Here is a 25401-nt window from a genome sequence, read left to right as displayed (position 1 = left end):
TGCGCATCCGCTGTCGCCGAGGCTAAATCGAAACACAAAGGCATTTCTTTTATTTTTACCCTTGAAAGAGCGTCTCCATTGACAGGGTTTGTCCTCCACTACGAAATGCCTTCGTGACAGTTGCGTGTAAATATTAAGCCCCGGTGTGGCTACGTAGCCCGGTCACGTGTATAAATAGCGTAGTTGCTCGCTCGTCTGACGCAGAGTCAGTGGTTCCCGAGTTCATCGCGATGGCTGTCATGCTCGTTCCTTCACTGCTTCTGGTCCTCAGCGCCTCGGCTGTTCACGGGAGGGAGTCGTCGGTCAGTATGAGTGTGTTTTCAGCTGTGTGCATGCACCAACATTGCTGAAAGATCACGGGACCATGATTTATTTCCTAACGCTTGCTTCCTCGCGGCTCGCTTGCATCATCATGCTAAAGTAGAAGCTGCTCAGGGGTGCATAGACCCCTTTAATCTCTCTCATAAATGGCATTGCGCGAGCAGTCGATTTTTCCGTAGTTGTGCTTGTGATCTGCATTTCGAGGCGACACCTATATTGCGATATCGCTCGTCTCAAAAGGAAGCTTGAGCTCGGTTCCCTTTTCTGGGAACTGGGTTCCCTTTTCAAATATATATAAAGCGCTGAATTGCTTTTATGAAACAACCGCTGTGTAGACAGGAATGAAATTTGTTGCATTTGAGAGGCAAACTTAACTTCTGGTGACCATAGCAAGTATAAGCTTTATTTAGGGCATGGACCATTTTACAAATATTGCAGAAAATTGGTATGTTTAAAAACAATGTCGAAGCATGAAATTTACAAATTCGTAAGTGTGAATCAAATATAGATATCGCATGTCTGTAAACTGAATCCAGTAGAGCTGTGTAAAACTGACAATTTTGCTATGTGAATTTGCAGCTTTGGCGAACTTGCTATTCTTACAAGTGTTTTGCAAACGTCCTACTCCAATATTAGTGCCATATTTCAGACAGATGTATAATGCATCAGTTTTGTTTGCTTAGAATGCAGTATTAGGTGAAGTTTATATAACCATGATATCGTTTTTCATTGATAAGCTTCAGAGTTATAGACTTCATAGGTTTGTCGTTTTAATTTTTTGAACTTTTGCGACCTTCAAAGTTTTGTATTAAAAATGACGCCCAAACAAAACATCTCCTTGCTTCAGTCACTACATTTTACTTTTCTGTCTTTTAAATATAACAAATCTCACCAAATTCGGTGCAGTGGTTGCCAAGAAAATGGATTTAAAGGAAGTGCACCTTCGTAAGTTAAGAGAGTTTTAGCTTTTCCGGTATTCCGGCGTCTTTCGCGGATTACCGGAGATAAACGGACGGAGCGGTTGGCGCTACCTGAAGGCAAAGAGCTCAACCAGAGAAACACAAAGCTATTATTGGAGTGAGAAAATAGGTTCTATTTCTAAGCTGGGTGTAAATTTTCGGCAGCTGGCTGATTGTGAACACCTTGCCTTCTTTAATGCATCTTTTTTCGAAAGAACACTCGGGGAACTCGAAAACTTGTCTATAATTATGGCATTGTAGTTAGACAAAGCGTCACAAGATGCCGATGCCAACGACCACAAGCCTGGCTTTACGCCAACGCCATAGCGGGTACCGGAATACCCGGGACGCTGAAACTCCCTAAAACCAAAGCCTCCATACTGGTCGAGGTGGCTCAGAAGTATGCGTTGTGCTGTTAAGAACGTGGTCACGGGTTCGATTCGCAGCGGCCGCACTCCGGTGGGCGCAAAATGCAGAGACGCTCGTGTACTTAGCGTTAAGTGCAGAATGTAGAACCCCGAGAGGTCAAAATTAATCCCGTGACTTTCACTACAGCGTCCCTCGCGGTCCCAGAATTAATTTGAGACTCAGTTTCAAGATCTTCCGAGGCGCCATCTAAGAATTTCTATTGCAGCCATTTCTCATCACTCGGCAAGGTGTGCGGTGACGAAGATTGGTGCTTCACGGCACGCGTGCCAGACGTTAGGGAGTTTTAATGGACAACCAGCGTTTAAGCTTCTCAGGTGAACAGCAGCGGACCGGTGAACAGCGTTTTTCAGTATCGCATACTGTGATGTCGTGCCCGAAAACTCGCCGATCATCTTGAGTCACACGTACGCGGTTACTCGCAGGTTACAGGTTACCGACGCGCTAGGATGCGCGGTGCACCGGGGACAGAGATTGGCCGGGCGCATCGGGCCCAGAAAGCGTTGATGCGGGCATGCCGTCTGTTATTGTTAAATGTATCGTGTCATCTTCATGGCCTCTCTTCAGGGCGTTGTGAGCCTGTATTCTGTGCTTCACTGCACGTCAGCGGCGTTTGCTGGCGCGAGTGTGCACGTGACGCTTCCGCGATGTACTGTAAATAAAAAACAACGAAAGGCGAACTCATCTAAAACAACGTTAGCAGCCGTGTGAGTATATGGTTTGTTTGCTCCTATGGGTAAATTATTTTACAACGAAGCTGTTAGCTTCTCAGTGGACGACGTGTTTTGTATGTGTGGGTGAACGAAAATGATCATCGTCAACGGCTCGTAATGAAAAAGGTACAAGCGCTGAACAAAGTGAAGCACAGTACATCCTATCAGTGGAATCAGGCATGTGGCGTACAGAACAGCGTACGTTTTAATAAAGAACAAGCTTCAAAGAAGCATGTGTCAACATCAGCAATGACTCATAACCACGTAAGCAAGCAAACAATGCAATGGCTCATACCCTCGTAAGCAATGGCTCATGCCCCCGTAAGCAAGCAAGATTATAATTGCTTATACCCCCTTAAACCAGAGTCTACAAGCGCTCAGGAAAGTGAAGCGAATAGTGCATACATTTATTGAAATCACCCATACAACACCCAGAACAGCATACATTTCAATAAAGAAAAAGCACAGAACAAGCATCCGAACCGTCAATAAAGCGTTGCATACCCACCTCAGCACTTTTGGTGATGGTTTTGCAGCAGCTTCGCTGGACACCCACTTTCGCAGGGCTGGAATGGCGAGTCACTTTCTTTTTCAATCTTAATTGAGCTTATATAACACATTTTCACAAAGGTCGGTCAACATACACCGAGCGATTTTAATGTGCGAGCGCAGCCTCTGCCTAAAGTATCCTTAGCATCCACAGCATTGCACCTGATGAATGAAACCGAGACGCCGAATGACCTTTCTTGACTGAGGCCCTAAGGGTGCTGCTGTATATAGTGTACAACGTGCTTAACATTACGTGAGAGACGCATCTGCTACATAGTGAGGTCGCCAAGGCGCTCTAATGAACGTTGCAGCATTTCGTTTCGGCTGGAACCCTCACAGATGAAACGCGTTCAGAAAATAATAGACGTCGCGTTTCCCATCTTCATATTTTTGTCGTTCGATGCCACGTTCGATTCATGATAATTGAACGAGGCTGTTTGTTAATCGTCTGTATACCGACGCTAAACGTTTAATATATCCACTTAACGCTTTATATTAGTAGCCGGCGAAATTACGCTGTGCGTATGGTTACCCTGATCGGGTGGCGCGAAATCCCTCATCTTGGAGGCCATGCTCTGTGCCATTTCTTTCAATGACAAAAACTGCCCACCTCGCGGTGGCCAGCTATTTAACAGCTGTAAGGATACCACTTCACCTGAACTCATTCCTTCACCCATACAACATTGGAACGTTATGGAGGAATCGGTGACATATCTGTTGCGAACATATTCCGGCACCACAAGAAAAAAAACCGGTATCGATTAGCACGCTTCCGTCTTTGCGAATGACCAGTGCTGTTCAGAGGACGTTATCGCTGACATCTCGCACATGTTTCGTGGCGTACCAGACGTGCGTGTGACCGCAATGAATGCTATTGCGCTTACAATAGAAAGAGCACCGTTTCCAATCGTTTCCTTGTACATATGTATTTCAGTATGACACGGAAGCTTTGCAAGAGGCATTGGCAACGAATCGACACGCTGTCGCCTACTTCACCTCGATCGATGACCCCAGCGAGCGGTGCCTGAGAGCCGACCTCAAAGAATTAGATGAGCACCGAGCCGTCTACGTTTTTCACTCCCAGAGCCAGGATGGCCAATCCGGGTGCGTAGCTCAAGCTTATTCGTTTGTTTTGATGACATTGAGAATGATGACGTTCACCGCCGGTATTCCTGGGGGACTTGATTTATACCCCAGTCGCGCCGACAAAATTAGGGACTAGAGGTGCGCGAATGTCAAAATTTTAGAATACGCACTGAATACGAATAGTAATCTAGTGTCGAATATGGAATTGAATAGAATATCCAAGCCAAATGCAGACATATATATTTATCGCAGTCATATTTATTCCGGCGAAATTGTAGGTACGACGTCTGTACTGACAAGTGCAAAAAATAATGCACGCACACGCGCACGCGCACGTAAAGCTAGCTGTATGAAGTAGCGATGATCAGTTTGAAACAAAGATCACCACTTGGTCATAAAAAAAAAGTCGACTTATAACCATGGAACCATTTTTATTGCCTGGTTCCAAAAAAAGTTGTCGAAGAACAAGTGCGTGCTGTAAAAATAGCTTCCCAAACCCGCTAAATAAATGGTTGGTAAAAACGGAAGTCCTCCAATGATTTTCTTTTTAAGAGGAAGCTTTAGCTAGGGCCCAACTCCGACGCGGCCTATTCAAATACATGTAAAATGCAAAAACTTTTTTCTGAAATAACCCCTGGACCGATTTTAATGAAATTTGTTGCATTTGAGAGAGAAAGTAAAATTCTAGTGACTGTTGGAAGCGGAATTCCGATTTAGGGCTTGAATTTTGGTAAAATGATTTCCAAATATTCGACCTTCTGAAAAACATAGAGGCACGAAGTTTACAAATTCATAGCTCTGCATCAAGAACAGATATCGCGGTTCTGTAAACGGCATTCATTAGATAATTCAAAGCGGACAAGTTCTATATGTCATTTTACATCTTACGTGAATTTTTTACGTTGGTTACAAGGGATCTGCAAAAGCTGTATTTCCATATTACTAATTTTTTTTTATATTCATGTCTCACATATCAATTTTGTCCGCTTTAAATGTACTATTAGATGCAATTCCCAGAATTTTATTATGATTTTTTATTGTTGAGTTACAGAGTTTGAAACTTGAAAGTTTCGTTCTTCGAAAATTTTTGATTTTTCTAATTTTTAATAAAAAAATTGACGCCTAGCTCAAAAATTCAAAACCGACAGTCACTAGATTCTAAGTTTTCCTTGTAAATGCAACAAACCTCGTCAAGTTTCATGCAGTGGTTGCCGAGAAAAACGAATTCTCCTTTTACATGTATTGAGATAGGAGCACCCGAGCTAAAGCTTCCTCTTAAGCAACCTGTGTGCCGTATATACCTGTGAAATGGGCTGTTCAAAGAAAAACACCACTGCTTATAACATAAAAAATAGAACTGCTAATTGATTCCACAGCCAAAGCCACTAAATGAGAAAACACAAGCAAAAATTGCAGGTTGTCAGGTAGCCTTCTGCGGCAAAACCTAAGATAGGGCTCGCGTTTTGTTCCTGCATTGCTCCAAAAATATTTTTCACTGTTTCATTACTGATTATTTGCGATAGTTTGTTGTTAACAGTCGTTTCTTGCGAAATATTTGGCAATTTATGAATAATCAAAAATACTGGATAGTTCCTCTCCAAATACGAATACGAATAGTTAGCGTGAAATATTGTATTCATATTTGAGACTTCGAATATCCGCCCACCCCAGTTGGTAACTATGAGCGGATGCGATTCGGCGCAGCGAGTTTCGCATTCGCGCTGTTACACGGGACAGGGTATAGTGTGCTTTAGAATCGATGGCGGTGTAGATGAGTTGTCAATGCTGAAGTGCCACTTTGGCGGCGCGTGCGAGAAATTGTCCGTTGGTATTCATTGCAGCGTCGATCGGGAAACCAGCCAGCCCCTTATATAATCTTCATTTTACCTAGTAATTGCAAAGTAACATCAACGCGAATAGCTGTCACGAGCGAAGACCAGACGACGTCGCACTCAACAACACCCAAGCTGCGCGCTGTACATCTGGAAGTCCTGACAGTGGCGAAGCGTCGACGCTTAAAGAACAACAACAAAAAACGACACTGATTCAGTGCTATGAGACAGGTTGGCTGTTTTCCTATGCAGAAATGCTTTGAACACACACGCATGCGCTCAAAGCCGGTTTCGCAATTAGCCCCGACCGTCCGATTAGTAATATTTGAAGCACTGCAATCGGACGCTCGAACTTCGATGCAGTGAAGCTAGTTCGACGATCGCACTCGTAGCCAAGTGCGTTCTACACCGACGGGTGGTGAGCTGCTACACGAGGAAGAGGAGTGCTCTTTAGGATTTGTGGCAATGACCGAATGAGTAGGCACAACTTATATTTCTTACTTTAAGCAAAGTCTGCAAAATAATAGTGGTAGCGAGCAGTTAGAGAAAACTGAGGTGCAAATGAGGTGCAATTCACTGCGACCGCATTATCATCGGGCATCACGAGCCAAGACAAGAAAGACTGCGTCGCATCCAAGGCGAGCAGAATAAAGAATGGCAGTTTACATTGCAGATCGCACAAGCTTACTATATTTGATATCACAGAAACGTTGTCCTGGAATTAGGGCCGACTCTGCATAGAGTATTGGATTTTGTTTTCTTATGTTTGAACGCTGCTACCGAGTCTACACACATCGTGACAGTGAAATGAGTTCGCCGAACGCACTCACTGCAGCAGGTGCGCCCCGCAGGAAAAGTCGCTAAGCCTTTCCGTCTCACAGCCTGTGATTGACACTTAGCGGTTAAACGTACTCGCTCAATGTGACCCCACATCTACCGGGGTGAGGCGGGTGTAAATGTGTTACAGTGTGGCAAACCAGGCTTCCTATTCCTTTGTCAACCAATCTCCACCCCCCTACCCCCTACCCCCACACGCCGATATACCTTGAACGAAAATATGTTCGTCGCGATACCCTTATCACAGCTAGCGTGCTATATATTTGTGGGTGTTGTGGCTGGATGATGGCAGTAATCACGTGCGAGGCTAACACAACCGATGGCAAGATGTACCCGAAAGAGATATAGAATCGGCAAGTGTAGAAACATTTTTGATACACTGCAAATATAGGTTAATAATTAGCTATGCGGCTTAATATTCCTAAGCACGCTGAAGCAACGAAACAAAAAGGAAAAGAATAAATAGAAACAAATAGCACAGTATTGCACACCAGTGGTGGCAGACAATGCCTATCGACAGCCCTGTCGTCGTCAAAGCAAGGACAGAAAAGCCGTGGTGTTACTTCGTCATGCCAGGTGAATATAGTCGTTTTAGGTGAGTCGTATGAAATGCGACATCAAAATAATACGAAACAAGGAAAAAAAATGAAAATGAGCAAGAATTTTAGTTTCAACAAAATCAGTCAATGAAGCTCACTTACATGAGTCGTCTTGTGGCTTGTGCAGAATGCTAGTTTTGTTCTTTTGTTTGTTTTCTGTGCCGCATTCGCTTTTCGCAAGTCGCCTTCAAAACGTCTCACCGCGCAAGGGCGTTGCGTTTACTACATGCGGTAAAAATAAGTGGTGCATGACTCTGGTTATAATTTCATAGACAGTAACCGTTGCCCAACATTGGCTGTGAAATTCAGCAATAAATTAATTCACTACTGCGTTTGACGATATCAATTATGCATGCGTTATAGCAGTTACAATATTTTCCTTAGATGAAGTAGCAAATAATACGATTGAGCCAGGATGATTCTGCAAGGTTGTCTGCGCTTTATTTATAAATATAACAAAAAAAAACTGCATGACGTTGTGCGGACATCGAGGATATCTGTGGAAGGCGGAATGCACAATTTGACGTGATTCTTGCCGTTATTGGTCGTTTTCCCTTATTTTTCGTTCTTCGTTATGTGCGTGCGGAATCCCTGGGAGACTCCTTCGAGTATTAATGGTCGCCAAGTGTAGTGTGCCATATGCCGTTAACTTACGGAAAGTCGGGCATTGGCCGAAACGTCACTTGTCCTCGTCTAACTAGGCGCATCACGGCCGTTGCGGTTGCAGCCGCAGATCGGTGTTCACGGACACCCGCATGTTGTCGAGAAAGGGACACTGATTTGGCGGGAAAATTATAGGCGCGTTGATTAATTAAAAGGTTCGAGATGGCTGTGTCAATCGGCTGCCTATTTAACCCGCCGCGGTGGCTTAGCGGCTACGATGTTGCGTTGCTGAGCACGAAGTCGCGGGTTCAAATCCCGGCCGCGGTGGCCGCATTTCGACGGGTGCGAAAACGCCCCTGTCCCGTTCATTGGGGGACGTTAAACATACTGTGGTGGTCAAAATTAATCCTGAGTCCCCCCCACTGGAACGTGCCGTATAATAAAATCGTGGTTATGGCACGAAAAACACCATAATTAAATTCATCCGTCTTTTCTTTTTCTTCCTTACCAGTGGGCATACACGTGACTACTGCATCAATGTCACTGCAATCGAATCTGGAGGATTCCCCTTGGGTCCCTGTGACGGTAAGGCCATTTATTGAAGCATGCACTTTCTTTTTTAATTCGATCAGCACCTTGGAAATTCGTTTCTGTGTTTCGCCATCGTAACATGTGCAGTGCAGAGCAACATTTTGGAGACCAATGGTGCTGCACATTTTTCTTCTTCTTCTTGGCAGCTACAGTTGGCGTGCTGGCTGAAATTAGGTGTTTTACAGCCTACGTGCACGTGTTCGACCTATGCAATGCATAAAAAATTTTCCACTTTGCGCGGCGATGCTGGGAGAAATTTGAACTTTTTCTTGCTGGTTCCGTGCTCTCCAAACTCTTTCTCGCAAGTGTATCAGACTATTGCCTCTGTTTCGTCCCCGGCGGTTCTGTCTCCCCAGATTTCCCACCCGATGATATAAAAGCCATGGTCAAATGGTTAAGTCCCAGTCGCTCCCCTCGAGTAGTTTTGCTCCCAATTAACGCGATAACGTTATCAATTAGGTCACCTCTCGTCTCTGCGACCAGCATCGTTGCTGGCAGGCGTGGGTGGCCTTGCAGGAGTGCGGTCGATGACGTGTCTCTACACGTCACAAGTCTGTATACATACCGACGGGTAGCCGTGGCCGCAGTTATGAATGTAACGGCGACGACACAAGCAAGGTAAATATACCTGCTACCGAAGCTTCCATAGGAGCCCATATGTTCAAAACATGGCGGTTCATCGACGGTTCATTAAAACCCCTTAAACTTCGTAAAGTAGTGACACTCTCCTCCTCCGCCTTCACTCCTCCTCGTTTCTCCTCTCTTTCACGCTCTCTCTTCGACCGTGGCGCCTCCTACACTGCTCGAGCGTAGCAACGGCGCCAACATGCGCTCCTCGCCACTCCGTAGACGCTCGTCGAGCAAAAATGGCGCTGATGCACGGCGCGAGGGCCCACGTGATGCTATTAGGCCAATAGTGACGCGGCGTCGGCCTCGGCCACAGCGCACGAGGAGGATGCGGCATTTTTCAAAGCGTGACAGTACTTTACGAAGTTTAAGGGGCTTTAATGATTCATGGGGTTTAGCGCCATCTGTACGTGGAGGGAACACTTCCGGTGGAAGAAAAAATAATGTCGCGCGTTAAAACAGAAGTGACGTCATTTTGTTTTCGAAGGCGCGAAATTTGTTTTCTTGGCCTGCCTTTAGAGCTATACAATAAAATGCACCGCCATTCGACTTGATGGGCGTTTCGACCTTTCACCGTGGAAAACGATGCAAGAAAAGTTCAGCCATACGGTTGTCGAAATCGCACCCCTGCACAGAACATACTTTCTTTGGAGGCCGACGAAAGCTTTAGGTGCAGAGTGCTGGTCCCATCGTCGAATGCCAAGCCCGTCGGCTAGCGCAGTCACACGAAAGCAACCACACAATTATATGGCAGTTGCAACTCGCTACTTTTGACTGAACAGGTTAAGAAGCGATGAAGCTACCCGCGTCACCAAATTCAGACAAAATTCGACAAGCAGTAAGGCACAACGTGTGAGGGGGGCTTATTTCAACAGGTGAACTTCACGAGCGCGCCTTTCTGCATATTTCAAGAGGTGCATTGCATTGCGAGTGACAGCGGCGTCACCGCCCTCTGTAAAGATGGGCGCAGGAAAGAAAGGTATTTATTAATAATCATAAAATTAAATAAACTTATATTTTCTCAACTCGTCGCGAATGTAAAAAAATTGGCCAGGAATTTTATTTTCGTTGAATGAATCTGTCTCTCGCTTGAATTAAATAACACTGTTTTCTTTCCCAATGTTTGTTCCCTCCAAACATAGTCGCGCTTCAATCGCTGCTCCCATAACCACCCTTGCTGATGTCGGTGACAATTTGTACTGAACCGCTTTTCGGCCGAAGCTTCGCGGCCTATTTGGATTGACCTTGACATAATTCCAGGCAGTTTCACTCGATTTGGCTTGCCTTTCAGACTCTTGGTGGACTTTCTTTTGTTTTGTTGCTATCTTGAGTATTGTTGATTTAGCTATGGTTTTTAATAATCAGTTAGCAATCTTTTTGTTTTTTAAATTATCTTTTGCTCGTTACTTATCGCTCTGCGCTCTTTTTTATTTACTTTTGGTGTTTTCTTCTTTAGCGATGGGTTTGTCACCAGGTGATCTGTACTCAGCGCTTATGGCGTTCTGCTGGGGAGCAGGAAGTCCCGGGTTTCGATAGTGCAAAAGACTATCATGTCTCTCAAAGCCCGTTTCTTGCCTTGAGAATTTAACATAATCTATCTATCTATCTATCTATCTATCTATCTATCTATCTATCTATCTATCTATCTATCTATCTATCTATCTATCTATCTATCTATCTATCTATCTATCTATCTATCTATCTATCTATCTATCTATCTATCTATCTATCTATCTATCTATCTATCTATCTATCTATCTATCTATCTATCTATCTATCTATCTATCTATCTATCTATCTATCTATCTATCTATCTATCTATCTATCTATCTATCTATCTATCTATCTATCTATCTATCTATCTATCTATCTATCTATCTATCTGTCTATCTATCTATCTATCTATCTATCTATCTATCTATCTATCTATCTATCTATCTATCTATCTAATCAACGTGCTTAGCCGGTTTCTATCATTCCCCAGTTTACCGACGCTGTTAAACGAGATCTCACGAGCGACCAGAAGCTCGTGCGACCAAGATTTATGGAGCCGCCATCGTGTCATTATAGCGGACTTTACGGATTGGTTTTGTGGTCTTGCGTGGCAAGAAGTTTTGAGGAATAACGTGAGGGAAAACGAGATCAACAAGAAGCCCGCCACCATTCCTCCCTCGAATTATATTACGCGCCGTGGTTGCTCAGTGGCTATGGTGTTGGGCTGCTGAGCACGAGGTCGCGGGATCGAATCCCGGCCACGGCAGCCGCATTTCGATGGGGGCTAAATGCGAAGACACCCGTGTACTTAGATTTAGGTGCACTTTAAAGAACCCCAGCTGGTAAAAATTTCCGGAGTCCTCCACTACGGCGTGCCTCATAATCAGAACGTGGTTTTGGCACGTAAAACCCCATAGTTTAATTTTTTAATTTTTTCGAATTATATTGATTGATAGGCGGAGGTGCTTATTGAATACCGTATATACTCGTGTAAGGGCCACACTTTCTTTCTAGTTTATATGCTGGGTGCGGCCCTAACGCGAAACACGCCAATGACGACCCTGCTAAGGGTTCGTACTGCTTCCGCAACTGTAGCAGATGGTAAGAGAGTCGCCAATGACATAGCGCTGCAGTAAACGACCTCACATGCCGGCCCATCGTCCCTGACCAGCGCGGACCCAAACAGGGCTCCTTTCTCTAGAGGCGAAATGCCACCGACCTGACCAGAAACACAGCTGAGATGACGCGCCCCACAAAGAAGTAATGCTGCGGCGGCGCCTGCCTGGAGGAGGAGGAGGAAGTGGAGGAGGAGGAGAAGAAGGAAGAACGTTAATAAATCGAAATGAAAGTGGTAATGGGGTAGCCAGACTGGCCGGGGGGCTAGGTTGGGACCCAGGGGCCGCAACTCTAGCAGACCAGCCCGCAAGCCTGCTCTGTATATTCACGTTTGTGCTCCTTATTGACCTCTTCAACACTACTGGAGAAGGAGTTGGCTGCAAGAGCTCAACGGGGAGGGGGGGGAGATTGTTGCAGCACCCCTATAATATGTGGTCGTGTCCTGCCTGTACCAGGTCACAGTTGATACATTTATGCAACTTCTCATTTTACGTAATTGCGGCCAGCCTTCTCGGGCTGAGCACGCAATGTGCTTTTCTCAGCGTTCGTCGCTTTGGCTCGGGTTAATCTTTCGTGTGGCAGTGGACAGAGCCATCTTTGTTCCCTGTGTTAGATAGGCCGGTCTCCGTACCTGAGCGCCAGGTCACTCGGGTTTGGTTCTTGGGGCCGCACCACCTCCCGGTTTGTTTCCTCGGGCTGTCAGTGGACCGCCTCATTTCTCTGGTTCCCGCAGGGATCTGGCACCAAAACGAGTCCGATTTCTTGTTCAGGTTGTGTTAACGTTTGCAGAGTCATGATATTTGTGTACCCGGCAGCGTATGCCCTAATGGATGACATCGAATCGGATAGGAAGATATCTGCGCCCTCAGTGGATGTTCCAGTAGCGATCACTGTTTTTTCTGCATCCGTAATGGAGCCGGCGTGAATAGCTTCTGTCGGCAACGTACGTACAAATCCATCAACTGCTCCGATATAGTTTCTCTCACCTGCGGGAATGGCATCCACGAACGCTGCTGATTTGTCTGCCAGCACTTTTTGGAGTGCCTCTGCCTGAGCTTGTCGACGTCTTTGGTTTGGCTACCCACGTTTATTTTAAGCGGCGTGATTGCTATCTCGGCCCTGATTTCATGCGCGACTTTATACCTTACTGCGGGTCAAGTTAGCTGCTTCCAGGACGTCGTGCCCTTGTCGAATACAGGCGAGTCTCCACCATAGGGAAGCCCTGTGCGCTTCAATGATTCCAACTACGGTGTTATGTACACCGAGTTCAGAGAGCTTGCCGTTGCTGACCCATGTGGGCATTCCTAGGCCCCTCTGTAGGTTGACCTAATTAATATGTCCAAATTGTTCATTGCATCCCTCCTGAGGTAAAATAAAGGGCATGTGTAGGTGATCCTACAAATGAAGGAGTCCTACACTAGTCTGCATGCTTCTTTTTCTTTTAGCCCATGCTTCCGTCCGTTTTTTCTTCTCAGTAGCCAGATGACTTGTTGCGAAGGGGTTTCTACCATTTTCATGGTCTGTGGAGTGAGCCATTTTTCTTCTAAGTATAGTCCGAATATCTTTATGGTAGGTATTCTTGGTAGAGTTTCAACGGTGTCAGTGATGTTAAAGGTGTCTTTGATGGCCGGTGGGACCTTAGTTTCTATGAAGTGCTGTGATTTGGCTTGAAAACATTGAAGTACGTTCAATGCTGTGAAGGTTTGCACTGTGTCAGCTGCTTCTCGCAGAGCTTTTTTGACATTGCCTGCATTTCGTGTCCTTGTCCAAATTGTCACGTCGGCTGCATATATTACGTAACGAATATGCGGGATCTTTTCCAATGTTTCTGGTAGGTTTCTCATTGTACAGTTAAATAGGAATGGTGACAGCACTGCACCCTGCGGTGTACCTCGTGCTCCGAGTTGTATTACCGGACTTTTGGATTCCACCAAAGTACAGGCTGCGGTTCTCTCATTTAGAGAGGCCGAGATTTAGGTGTGTATTCGTTCCCCCACGTTTATTTCAGTGAGATTCAATACGACTGACTTGTGGGCTACCTTATCAAAAGCGTTTTGTAGATCTAATCCAGATATTGTTCTGGTGCCACCGGGAATGCCTGGATCCACTATACCTTTTTTATCATACACATAATGTCTTTTGGGGACATCCCTTGCCTGAAGGCGAACAGGGTCGGGGAGAACAGGCTGTTTTTGTTCTGTGTGTTCATTAAGCCTGGTTATAACGTCGCGTTCGAGTGCCTTTCCAAACATGAAGTCAGGGATATAGAACTTAGATTTTCAAGCTCTAATTTCTTCCACGGCTTTGGAGTAAAGACGAATTTGGCCTATTTCCAAGTGCTAGGGATGTTTCCAGTGTGCCATATTTAGAGGGCGGGCCTCTGCTCCTGATAATATGTGGCCTTGGAGGTTGACCGGCTGGTGGTCCGTCACGGCTGTTAGATAGCACCCGGCCGGTGGACCTCCTTCGGTTCGATGAGCGGCCTCGGTTGACACTGCCAGCTTGATGGCTTGAGCGTGTGTTCCGGGCTTGACCTGTCACCTCCCTTAAGGGTTGCTTGTTCCGCACGTTCTTCCAATAGCACATGCTATGCGCACTGAGTTGGTTCGCTGTGTCACTCGGCCGGAATTGTTCTTGCCTGCCAGTGTCGCCTTCGCGTATCGCTGACCTCTGGCTGGTTTCGTGGTGCTCCTCTTGTGTCGAACCTGCAAGTAATATTTATATTTGCAGTTTTTCCTCTCATTCGGATGTCTACCTTTGTAGACTATGCACCAGGATTGGAGGTTGGCTTGGTGACCCATGCTGGCGTCTGATGCGTTTCATCACCGCACCTCTCGCATGCATCCTTTCTTGAGGACAAACGGTTATCCGATATATCCGATGCGTCGGCAGTTGAAATATGATTCTATTCGTTTTTTTGAAAGGGTAGAACATGTACGTAGCCCCCCAATACCTGACGCAGTCCGGGCGTTCGGTGCATGTGAAGACGGCCGTGATGTAGCTTGATCCGAGTGTTCTAGTGCCGACCAGTTCAGTGCTTGAACTTCTTGCCTGCAGCTCGTTCCATTTCATTTCATCTCATTTTTATTCCTTAAAGACCCCGTAACGGGGTATTACATAAGGGGTGGGTTACATAGAAATAAGCAGAAACCATGTGTTAACCTATGGTGAAAGGTGATTGGTGACGCTTTCTATGAAGGTGGATGGACAAGGGATGGCAGTGGTGTCGCCCGGAAGGCCATTCCAGTCAGCAGCTGTACGAGCAAAAAATGACGTAGAAAAGGTAACGGTGCATGCACGTGGGCGCGCGACTTGAAGAGGATGACCAGTTAGATATGCGTGTTGGTGGAACAATGTATGGCGGGATACCCTTCGAGCTATGAAAAAGTTTATAGAATAAAGAAAGACTGGCGATACGGCGGCGACATGAGATAAGGGGTAAATTATATTCTAATTTTAGTGATGACACACTCACATCATAAGAATACGAAAGATGAATGAATCTAGTGGCACGGTTTTGAAGTGACTCAAGGGCGTCTTGAATATAAGCTTGTCGCGGGCTCCAAATTGGTGAAGCATATTCCAATTTTGTTCGCGCGAGAGTTTTATAAGCTAACAATTTTACGTTTTTAGGTGCGTTATGTAGATGACGTCGCGAAAATCCAAGTGTTTTATTTGCAGACGGTAGGACGTTAGTGACGTGTAAAGCCGAAGAAAGGTCATGGCAGAAAGTGACTCCCAAATACTTAAATGATTGAACTGCTTCGACAGGAACGCTGCTAATCGTATAAGAAAAAAACAAGTGGAAAGCGGCGGCGGTTGAAAGATAAGGTTTTGCATTTGTGAGGGTTAAGTTCCATTAGCCAATCATCGCACCATTGCTTTACATGGGTAAGATCACTTTGAAGGGTTAATTGATCAGAGGCGTTGGCAACAGTGCGATAAATAACACAGTCATCGGCAAACATTTGGATATTACAAGATGCATGAGTTGGTAGGTCGTTAATGTATATAAGCAATAAAAATGGGACAAGCACGGGCCCTTGCGGAACGCCTGATGTTACTGGAAGGGAAGCAGAGGTAGCATTGTTCCCAAAAACAGCCTGAGAGCGGTTATTTAAAAATTCACGGATCCAATTTATGATTTCGGGGTGAAGATTTAAAATTGCAAGTTTCAGTAGAAAGCGCTTATGGGGCACTTTATCAAACGCTTTCGCGAAATCCAGAAAAATGGCGTCAGTCTGAAAATTGCAGTCTAAGTTTGCATGTAAGTCGTGCGCAAACATAGCCAATTGAGTTTCGCACGAAAAACCACTACGAAATCCATGCTGCGCAGGATTGAAGAAATTATTCGAATCGAGAAAGTCCATGATATGTGTGTAAATGAAATGCTCCATGATTTTGCACGGGATACTGGTAAAAGAAATGGATCGGTAGTTTAGCGGTGATTCTCTGATACCTGACTTGAAGACTGGATTGACCTTTCCGTATTTCCAATCGGCAGGAAGCTGGCCCGTGGAAAGTGACTGTGAGTATAGTAAGCACAAAAATGATGCACAAATGTTTTGAGTGTTCCTTAGAAGTTTTGAGTTAATGTTATCGATCCCGGCTGATGAAGATAGTTTAAGTTTGTCAATTATGGCAGAAAATTGGCGGCAAACAGTGCCGAAGACACTGGATTGTACAGGGGGTGGCATGTCGATTTCTTTACTAAATACGGATGAAAAGGCGGTGTTGAACATATTAGCACATTCAAAGTCGGTGGCCACTTCGCCTGATTCTTTAGTAAGAGCGACAGTGCATGCGTGGTTTGGGTTTATAACCTGCCAGAAGTTTCTTGGGTTGGTAGTCAGCATTTTCGGCAAGTCAGCGTGGAAGAAAGCTTAGCGTTGCGAATTGCCGTTAGGTATGTTTTTTCAGCTGCATAATATTTCAGCCACGCGTTTTCATTATCCCGCAGCTTGGCGGAGCGGAAGAGGCTTTTTTTCTTGTTTTCTAGTCTTTTAGGTGTTTTAGTAAACCATGGTTTTTGAGAGCAGGCACGGAAACTAAATTTAGGGATGAATTTTTTTACTAATATATCTATTTTATCCTTAAATAACGTCCAGTTTTCATGCACTGAGCAACAATGAAAATTTTTTTGGAATATTGGAAGAAAATGATTTAGTTCGTTATTTATAGCGCTGTAATTTCCCTTATCGTAGAGTCGTATGGTCTTTTTGGTGGTTTGTCGTTTTAGTGGAGTAATTATAGAGTCGGCTTGAACTACTTTGTGGTCACTTACTTCTGGCAAGTATGAGATGGATTTTATGGTTTCAGGGATACTTGTTAGTATAAAGTCTAAAATGCTTTCACAATATTGGGTTACACGGGTTGGTTTGGATATGATTTGAGTAAGGTTAAAATTAAGGCAAATATTTATAAACTCGATAGCCTCGCTGTGGCATCCTCCGTCAACAGTTAGGTTAGGCCAATCAATGTTTGGAAAATTAAAATCACCAAACAAGATGATATGTGTATTAGGGTGCTTGGTTGAAAGTTCACTTAGTGCGGAATTAAATTTGCCAGGGAAATCAGGGTTTCTTTGCGGGGGTCTGTAACACACGCCAAATAAAACGGATTGTGCTGTAGCTTGACATTTTATCCATAACATCTCGAGATCGGATGAAAGATTAATCAATGTGGATGGTAGTTCCTGGCTAACTGCTATGAGCACTCCTCCTCCCTTTCTGCCATCGCGGTCCTTGCGGAATACTTGAAAATTCTGCAAGTCAGCCAGGATCTCGTGATCAGTGACGTCACTATTAAGCCATGTTTCTGTTAATGCGAGTAATTTGCTGCTGGAGGATGAAACAAGACTAGAGAGGAGTTCACGTTTTGAAATAAAGCTGCGAATATTCGTAAAAATTGCGGAAAGATATAGGGTAGTTTGCGGTGCTTGCGCTCCTTGAAGATAGCCCCGTCGGTCTCATCGGAGCATGCGTAGTCAGTTATTGCTTTCGTCGAATTTCCTAAAGCTGGAGCATAACCTACTACTTCAATTTCTTCCTGTTCAATTTTGATAGTTTCGAGGTTATTGTAACATTCCGCCCTAATCCTAGGTGGGGTGCTGATCAGTGCCGTGTTGTTATTAGGGTGGACGCGGAGTTGATCGGCTATCGAGTGGCGCCGCAGATGGCCTTGGAATCTTTGCTGCCCCATAGATTAGCCCTTTCACTGCCGTCTCTGGTCTCAGAATAACTTTATAGTCTCCCAGCGGGAATTTCGGCAACGGCTTGCGTTTGCGTAGGGGTTGCGGACGGGCTCGGCACTTGGGTGCCTTCTTGCCATTCTTCGGTGCGTGCGTTGGTCTCGTCACTCTCGGTGTGCCCGACGGCGGCGGTGGCAGGGGGTGGCGGGCGCCCAAACTCAAAGGGAAGCTCGTTACTTTTCGAAGTGAGATCAGGATGCCTTAGAACACGCACCTATAAAGCGAAATATAAGAAGGAAGAAGAAGCATGTGCTTCCTGCGGTAAAGCTATGGAAGCTGTGGAGCATGTTTTATTAGAATGTGATGACGTCTACCCAGTGGTCGATTTAGGCACCACTAGCCTCCTTGAAGCCCTTGGGTTCAACAAGAGCAGTGGAAAAGTAAACATGTTCGCAATAGGGATTAGTAAGAGACGACTGGAGGATTGGTGGAAGAAAACTAGGGAAACGACAAAAAACGCAGACGTACAAAAGCAAAGTTCGCAATAGGGGATCAGAAAATTTGGTTGTGGAAGTTCTTAGTGCTTTTTTCTTTATTTCTTTTTTAACCTAGGTAGGACATTAGGCAGTATAATAGCAAGAGCTTGGTGGCGCAACCCACCGCCCCGTTTCAAAAGGGACGATCATAACATCCATCCATCCATCCATGGCGTGCACACCGTCGTTGCGTCACCAACTAGGTCCAGCTCCCGTCGTTGTATTCTTCTTCCGATATTTCTTCACCTTCAACCACTACCTCCATTTTGGGAAGTTGGGCTGCCACCAGGCGGCACGAGATGTCCTGCGAAGCGAGCGGGCGTCTCCGACAACGCTGGCGCTGTTAGGGTTAGCGCGGCGGATCGGCGTGGCCCTGTGTTTGGAGCTTGCGGAGCAGAAACAGACGCCGGGCTTGCCCTACTCGGTGTCGAAATTGTATGCTTGACGGCTTCTCGCAGCTCTATGTGAATTTTCAGGGCTTGATGCAGGGAACATGAGGCAGAAGGGCTAAAACTTGACGGAGCATGAACGGCGCGTGCACGTGCCCAGCGTCCGTCTATCTTCGGCGCACCCTGAGCGGCCTCGACGGAAAAGCAGCTAGCATCATCTAGCGACAACGGAATTAACTTCGCTTTTCGGCGGGATGCTTTTAATTTTTCTACCTAAATATTGTCGTCCACAGTGGGGGAGCAGCCTTTACACGAGGACAGTCCTTATACGCGTATATACGGTATCGAAATCCAGGTAATGCAGACACACATAAGATGCGAACTGGCATCAACTGAACTGACGTACACGGATGTTTCAATGATATGCAAATTTACAGAGCGACTCCGTGCGTTGCTCTGCCCCGTTCTGTTAATCGTTTGGAAAACATTATACGCACGACGTAGTGGGGTCCGGCGGAAGCGAGTATACGCACAACGCGACAGCGCAGAGAACTAATCTATCCTGCATTCTTAGGAAAAAACAAAATAAGCTCGGCTTATTTTGCAGAGAGGTTTCACTGCGTTCTCACTACTGCCAACAATGGTTAGGGTATAGGTTAGGTTTGCTTAGGCGTCGAACTGCGTCCGATTGAGCAACTAGAGATGGTGAAAGAGTTACCCGAGGGTACTTTCAGAGTTTTCTGCAAATGCCGCGTGTGGGCGCAGTCGCGTCGTGCGTATACTCGCTTCCACCGGACTCCACGACGTCATTCGTATATAGTCGGTCTAATAGTTTTGCACTTAGAAGTTGATCATGACCCGCTACAATTAGATACTTCTGATCTGAATGCGAAGACTTGCATACTTATGCAGTAGTACTGATCCACTTTTGATGAAAGGCGCCGTCTGCACTTGGAGGCTTCGTCCAGGATAACATGGCATGGACTTCAGAGCCACATCCGACCCGCGATGCTGTAGTTGTCCACTGTTTAAGTCTAGTACGTTATACATTGAATAGATTAGTGGAACTTCATGTCCAGCGTCCCTTCTTTCTTAGACGGTAGTGTGGGCCCCACTGAGACGTGTGCGCTACCGATTTTTGTAACGTGGTTTCGTCGTTATTGTCTCATGCACACACTGAAAAGTTTCTTTCCCTTTCAGGCAGTGAGCCACCTGGCATGGCTCAGACGCTTTTCTTTGACGGCCACAGCTGTTTTTGTGCTCGATATCCGCTTTTCGGCACCGAGCGTAAGTGAAGCACCGTCAGTCTTCTGTAGCGCGAAAGCGGTTGTAACTAGTGCGTTTCTGCTGATACGGCTTGTCGGCTGCCATAGCAATCACCCACATGATTCGTTTCATCATGGTTAGTCACAGTTTCACATGGAATGACCAGGGCATGCCTGGGGCTTGTGGCAGATGGCAATGTTACACTCATACAGTAAAACTTTGTTATAACGAAATAGGAGGGGTAGCCGAAATTCTTTATCTCTATTACTTCGGTATAGACATTATACGCTTTACTGCAATAGTATATCCCCAATGGGCTGCAGAACTTTAAACATTCATATACAAAGAAAGCTTTGAGGCCCGCGGAACCACTGAATGACCACGTATGCGGTGAAATTCTAATAAAGGCCGTCATTGGCGTGCCCCACACACTACTTTCTAGCACCTCACGCGACTGGCATTACGATAGCTGCCTTCTGTTGCAATGTGATGGTCTATAGCCTCATGAAACCGGTAAAACGGCGACGCGGTCTGAGAAGAAATATTGCACGCTGTGACGCCAGCAACGTCCGTTGTTTTCGAGCAGCACGTGCCACACAGTAAGACGCGCCGACTACTTTGTTGGCCCCGACGCTGATCCGCCGTGTGAATAAAGACGAGACAGCGAACCTTGCCGCGCCGGCTTGGCTACTTGGCCAATTGCTGGCCTTCGAGACTGCAATAGCAGAACCAGCAGCGACGCGATCGCAGAGGCCACGCCTACAGCTCCAATAGCCATGCGCGGTGCGTCGCAGTTAGCGAGACCAGGGGCTGTACCGGTCTATCGCACCATCACTCGCAGGCAGCGACTCACCATCACACTTGCCTTAACGTGGTGAAAGTTGGGCGCAGGTAGGTGTGACCTCGGAGATTGCACCGATGCACTTTGTGAGGTCACGCCTAGCTGCACCGGCCTGCGTTGCGCAGCAGTGTGAGAGATAATTGCGATGGCGATAATGAGCTGCTGCTTCCGCGTAGTGGTGAGAAAGACCAGTGTTGCACGAGGGCATATTCAGCGCTACGACGCGGGAGCGCTTGAAGCACACCGAACGTGTACAGAACCCCGCGGAAAGAGATACATAGGGCGTGCAAGGCTAGAATATTTTTAATGCGAGACACTGCTTGGCTCATTATGTGACCCCACCGTCATCAGAAGGCCGTTGCAGGAAAACGGGACACAAATTACGTCACTTTCATCTAGCTAAATATGAAAGCGGCCATGGTGAGGAGTCGATCCTCTGCCCCACCACCATTCCTGCTGCTTCGTGTCCGAGCGCGCTAATAACTGTGCCACGGTTGCATTGCGCCTCCGTTGCAACAGGCGACAGTGTTGAATATCTGCGAGGCTGTGCACGTGTTTGGGCTCTACTTGGCGGCTCATTCACTAGGTGGCACATGATGGAAGTGGCGTCACTGTGGGCGCTACGGAGTCTTCATCGTCCCAAGTTGAATCGCTTGCGTCTACATCATCAGGCGAGACAGCAAAGCGTGGCCGGAGGCGCCAGTTGACTGCCGAGGAAGTACGAGACCACCGTAACGCAGTGACGCTACTCCGGTCACAAGGCCACGCTGATGTCGATCAACTTGGACCCGCAGCCGCCGTCACCTGAGCCCATGGCCGACGATGACGAATGAGATGCAACGCAGTTCAGGTACCCGTGGGACGGTGACTGCGACATCCACCCAGGGTACGATGCCGAATTCGCAAACGAACCCAATGAATAAATGTCGGGCCAACGCCGTGGTGTCGCTCAGAGAAGTAGCCATCGCTTGGCGAAGGGGTGTCATCGTGCTGAAAAGTGGTGACATCGAGTAAGATCACAAAACGCAATGTGCCTGACACACTACTTTAATGAGCAATCCGAAAATACAACTCAGCTGAGAGATCGCAGTATGGCCGGTTTGTCGTCTTGCTCTGTTGTGACCTCATAAACAGCAGCATTACACTCGAAAACCTAACTCTGCAGCACTAAACTCAGCAACATTTCGCCGCAACACAGAGCTCAGCGTTACACAGCAACAAGTAATGTTCTCGCATTTAGGCATCATAATTGCTTAGGTGCCCCAATAGCTATTTTTTTTTTTCGTTTCGAGGTAAATTCAGTTCGTTATATTCATTGGTAGGACAAATCTACGTCTTTATAGCGAGGCTTTATATTATATGCGAACTTTTATAGAACGTTTCAAGGGGAATTTCACTTACTTCGTTATATCTATTATTTCGTTATATCCCATTTTGTGATAACGAGGTATGACTCTGTAAATATAGCGATTTGGTGCGCGTTAATGTTGCTCTCGTTGCAGCAGTATTAGAAATGATACGTATTTTTCTATTGAGACTATTCTTTTATTTACTTTGCGAAGATGTGAGCAAAGAATTTGCTAGCTGCATTTATTACCCAATCTGCTCGCGCTCTATCATTCCTGTCGGCGTCATCGCATAGCTGCCTGTTTATTTGCAGAAACATATCAAGGTGACCAGTGAGGCGACCTACATTAACTAAAGGCAAAGAACGAGAAGGGGAATAAAGTCACAATCATGTTGGGCCAACAGACAATGACACCAGAAAAAAACTTAGGGGATATTATTTGTGGTTTTTTAACTGAAGAGTAGAAATGATAAATAAATGAGAATGAAAGTGGATGAAAAAACTATTGACCGTAGGTGAGATACGATCGCACGTCTTCGCAACACGTGTGTGATACTGTCACCAGTTGAGCTACCACGGCGTATTTTCCTCCTCAACTTTCTTGGGTATTTATGTATGTGTACTTGATCTAACTGTTGGAGTGTTAGCCAGCGCCACCACTCCTTTCTACAGCGGAACATCCTATCTGCTGCAGCCGTCATGTAGCGTACGTGTAGATTTGGGCGAAGACTACTGGCCAATAACACCTCCTATGCTACCCTAAGGCATCAAAGTTGCCGGATTCGAGACCATCGTTATGCAATGAATGAGAAAAAATTCAACCAAGGGGCCCGATTTATGGTAGTCACAATCATTAGAAGCCAAGAGACAATCGCGCAAAGGAAAGCATATTGGAGATTCTTTCCTTGGTTTGATTGTCTCTTGGCTTCTTATGATTCTGGCTAACAAAATTTGGGTCCCTCTGCGGCGGGTGTATGGGTATTCGAGGCCGTTATAGGTTACAGACTTCACCTGTTTGCGCTTGCATGTTTGTATAATTCGAGGAGGTAAGGTCACCCTTTCTGCAGAACATTGTACAGTTGTATGTCCTGATGACGTTCATCTTCTTGAGCGGGAGGCAGGTGTTGAACACTGTAATGACGGTTAGCAAATCAAAACAAGAACGACTTGTGGAAATGTGAGGAAAAGCGGACCCGCTAATTGCACCTGCTGAAAGGTGCCGATGTCGGTACTCAATTTCTGGGGATGGTTTAGTGTGACGAGAAAAGGCGCACTGCTACGTTTTCGTATTTTCTTTATGTAAGCGAATGAACTTTTGGAACACATCTCTGATGCACATGTCATAGAAGAGGTAAGGGCAGCCGTATCTATACTTCACAAACCGTATACGAAAGCACTACAAATCATTACTCGCTTCGTATACTGCAGTACGTATATAATGCAGTACGTTTAACTATTTCCGAGTGATCTTATCAGTCCGCCGAAACATAACTTTCAGTGCACATTGTCAGGATGCTGCAGAAGTTCGCCTTTAAAGGCCAACTGCAAAAAATTTAACTTTTGCCAGATTGGTCATAGATAATCTTGGCAAAACTAATTTGAATATAGTTAAATTTTTAGCTGCTCTTAAAGTAACACATAAGCAGAGGACGCAAGAACCTTGTGGTTAGCAGATATAACCATATCTCAGACCGTGGTCTCCGAGAATTTCAGTTCACAGTGGGCGGAGACCAGAGTTCTGAACGTTTTGAATTCTGCGTCACATCCGGCAAGCCGCGACTTTCTTTTATTCTAGAACAGTTTCTTTATAAAGAACGTATGTTTTTTTGTGAGCTTTCTGCGACATATGCGCTGGTATCTCAAACGGAAGATTTTGCATGAAGGTTGCTCTTTATCTATACGGAGGCTGTATAAAACCAGGCTTTGAAGGCGGTACAAAATTTCTTCACAGTTGGCGCTTACCAGTCTCTGATATAGTTTCACCCCCCCCCCCCCCTGCCACCCTCCACAACCCCTTATTTCTTTGTTTTTCTGCAGAATGCATGCTTTGGGTAGAAGACGAATACAAGGATTCCGTGTCTGACGAATGCCTGCAAGGCTATGACCAGAACTGCGGGTCAAAGAAGTACAAACTGTACGACAGCGAGCAGTGCCGCTAACGCTGCTCGACAGCTCGTGCTCAGCACGCTTTGCGTAATGTCGCACAAACATCTGTGATTTACTCCGTTTCTGTACGCCTGGAAATAAAATGATATAGAATTCGTCCATGCTGCTTGTTCGTGCTCCTTATCACATTTTAACAAGGCTCATGGAAATAGAAGCACAAAGTCTTTGAAAATGTCCCTTGGTGCTTCAGAATGGCAATAAAGAAATTCACGAGGCTCATTGAATGAAGCGCATACGCGCAAAGATAACAATGCACCTAGATGTGAAGCATGGTCTCTGAAATTACGCGCGCTGGCAATGAAACCTCGGAGGCCATATATGTAGGATCTCCGCTAAGGTAGCTTTTTTTTCCACTGCGCTACATTTCTTGAAGTGCCTTCTTGGTACTAGAGAGCTCGGGCTCCCAACAATAAGGGTACTGGTTATCGTTATATTTAGAATGTTTACCAGAGTGGCTCATTTTAGAAACTGGTTCATGGAATCGCAGCACTAAGTAAATGCCACAAACACATTCGGAATAGTATGCTTATTGCAGAGCACGCACAACAATATTAAGTGTAGGCACAATTTGGATTCAGTGCGCTGCCAGAATTCGTGCTCTTTCTTTTTTCCAAGTGGCGATGACGTAAAAAACAGTCACTGCTGTAGCTTGTGGGTCTATATATGCATGTAACTGCCAATTGGTATTACAATTCATGCAGGAAGGCCTCAGTTAGGTACATCTCAAAACAAGGTATTGCACCGTAGTCAAGAGTCTGACGAAATACCGTCTGATCAGGTAAAATCACTGTTACAAATGGAGCAGGTCACTGACCGCGGTCGAAATGAAATGGCGTTTTGTCATCCATACGGATCCCTTGTCCACAATGGAATGTCGGCTAAGCAGAAGTTTCTTCAGTAGCATTGAGCGCA

General features: G+C 45.8%; 1 protein-coding gene across 1 annotated transcript; it reads left to right on the top strand.

Moving 5' to 3' along the window:
• The first annotated feature begins 230 nt into the window (after window positions 1–230).
• On the top strand, window positions 231–24582 carry LOC129387502 (uncharacterized). The gene is made up of 5 exons (XM_055076460.1): window positions 231–302; window positions 3858–4072; window positions 8437–8510; window positions 20069–20155; window positions 24361–24582. The coding sequence occupies exons 1-5, from the start codon at window positions 231–233 to the stop codon at window positions 24480–24482; spliced, it is 570 nt and encodes a 189-aa protein (XP_054932435.1). The 3' UTR covers window positions 24483–24582.
• Window positions 24583–25401: the final 819 nt, after the last annotated feature.

The sequence above is a fragment of the Dermacentor andersoni genome, chromosome 2 (assembly GCF_023375885.2).
Source record: "Dermacentor andersoni chromosome 2, qqDerAnde1_hic_scaffold, whole genome shotgun sequence".
In the NCBI taxonomy this organism is placed as follows: domain Eukaryota; kingdom Metazoa; phylum Arthropoda; class Arachnida; order Ixodida; family Ixodidae; genus Dermacentor; species Dermacentor andersoni.
Note: the sequence above shows the minus strand (reverse complement) of the source record. Positions and strands in the feature narration are given on the sequence as shown.

Excerpts from the sequence above, each read along its gene's own strand:
- LOC129387502 (XM_055076460.1), top strand. The coding sequence starts at position 231 with ATGGCTGTCATGCTCGTTCCTTCACTGCTTCTGGTCCTCAGCGCCTCG. Across the intron at positions 8,511-20,068 it reads CCCCTTGGGTCCCTGTGACG|GCAGTGAGCCACCTGGCATG; the intron begins GTAAGGCCATTT and ends TTTCCCTTTCAG. Across the intron at positions 20,156-24,360 it reads TCCGCTTTTCGGCACCGAGC|AATGCATGCTTTGGGTAGAA; the intron begins GTAAGTGAAGCA and ends GTTTTTCTGCAG.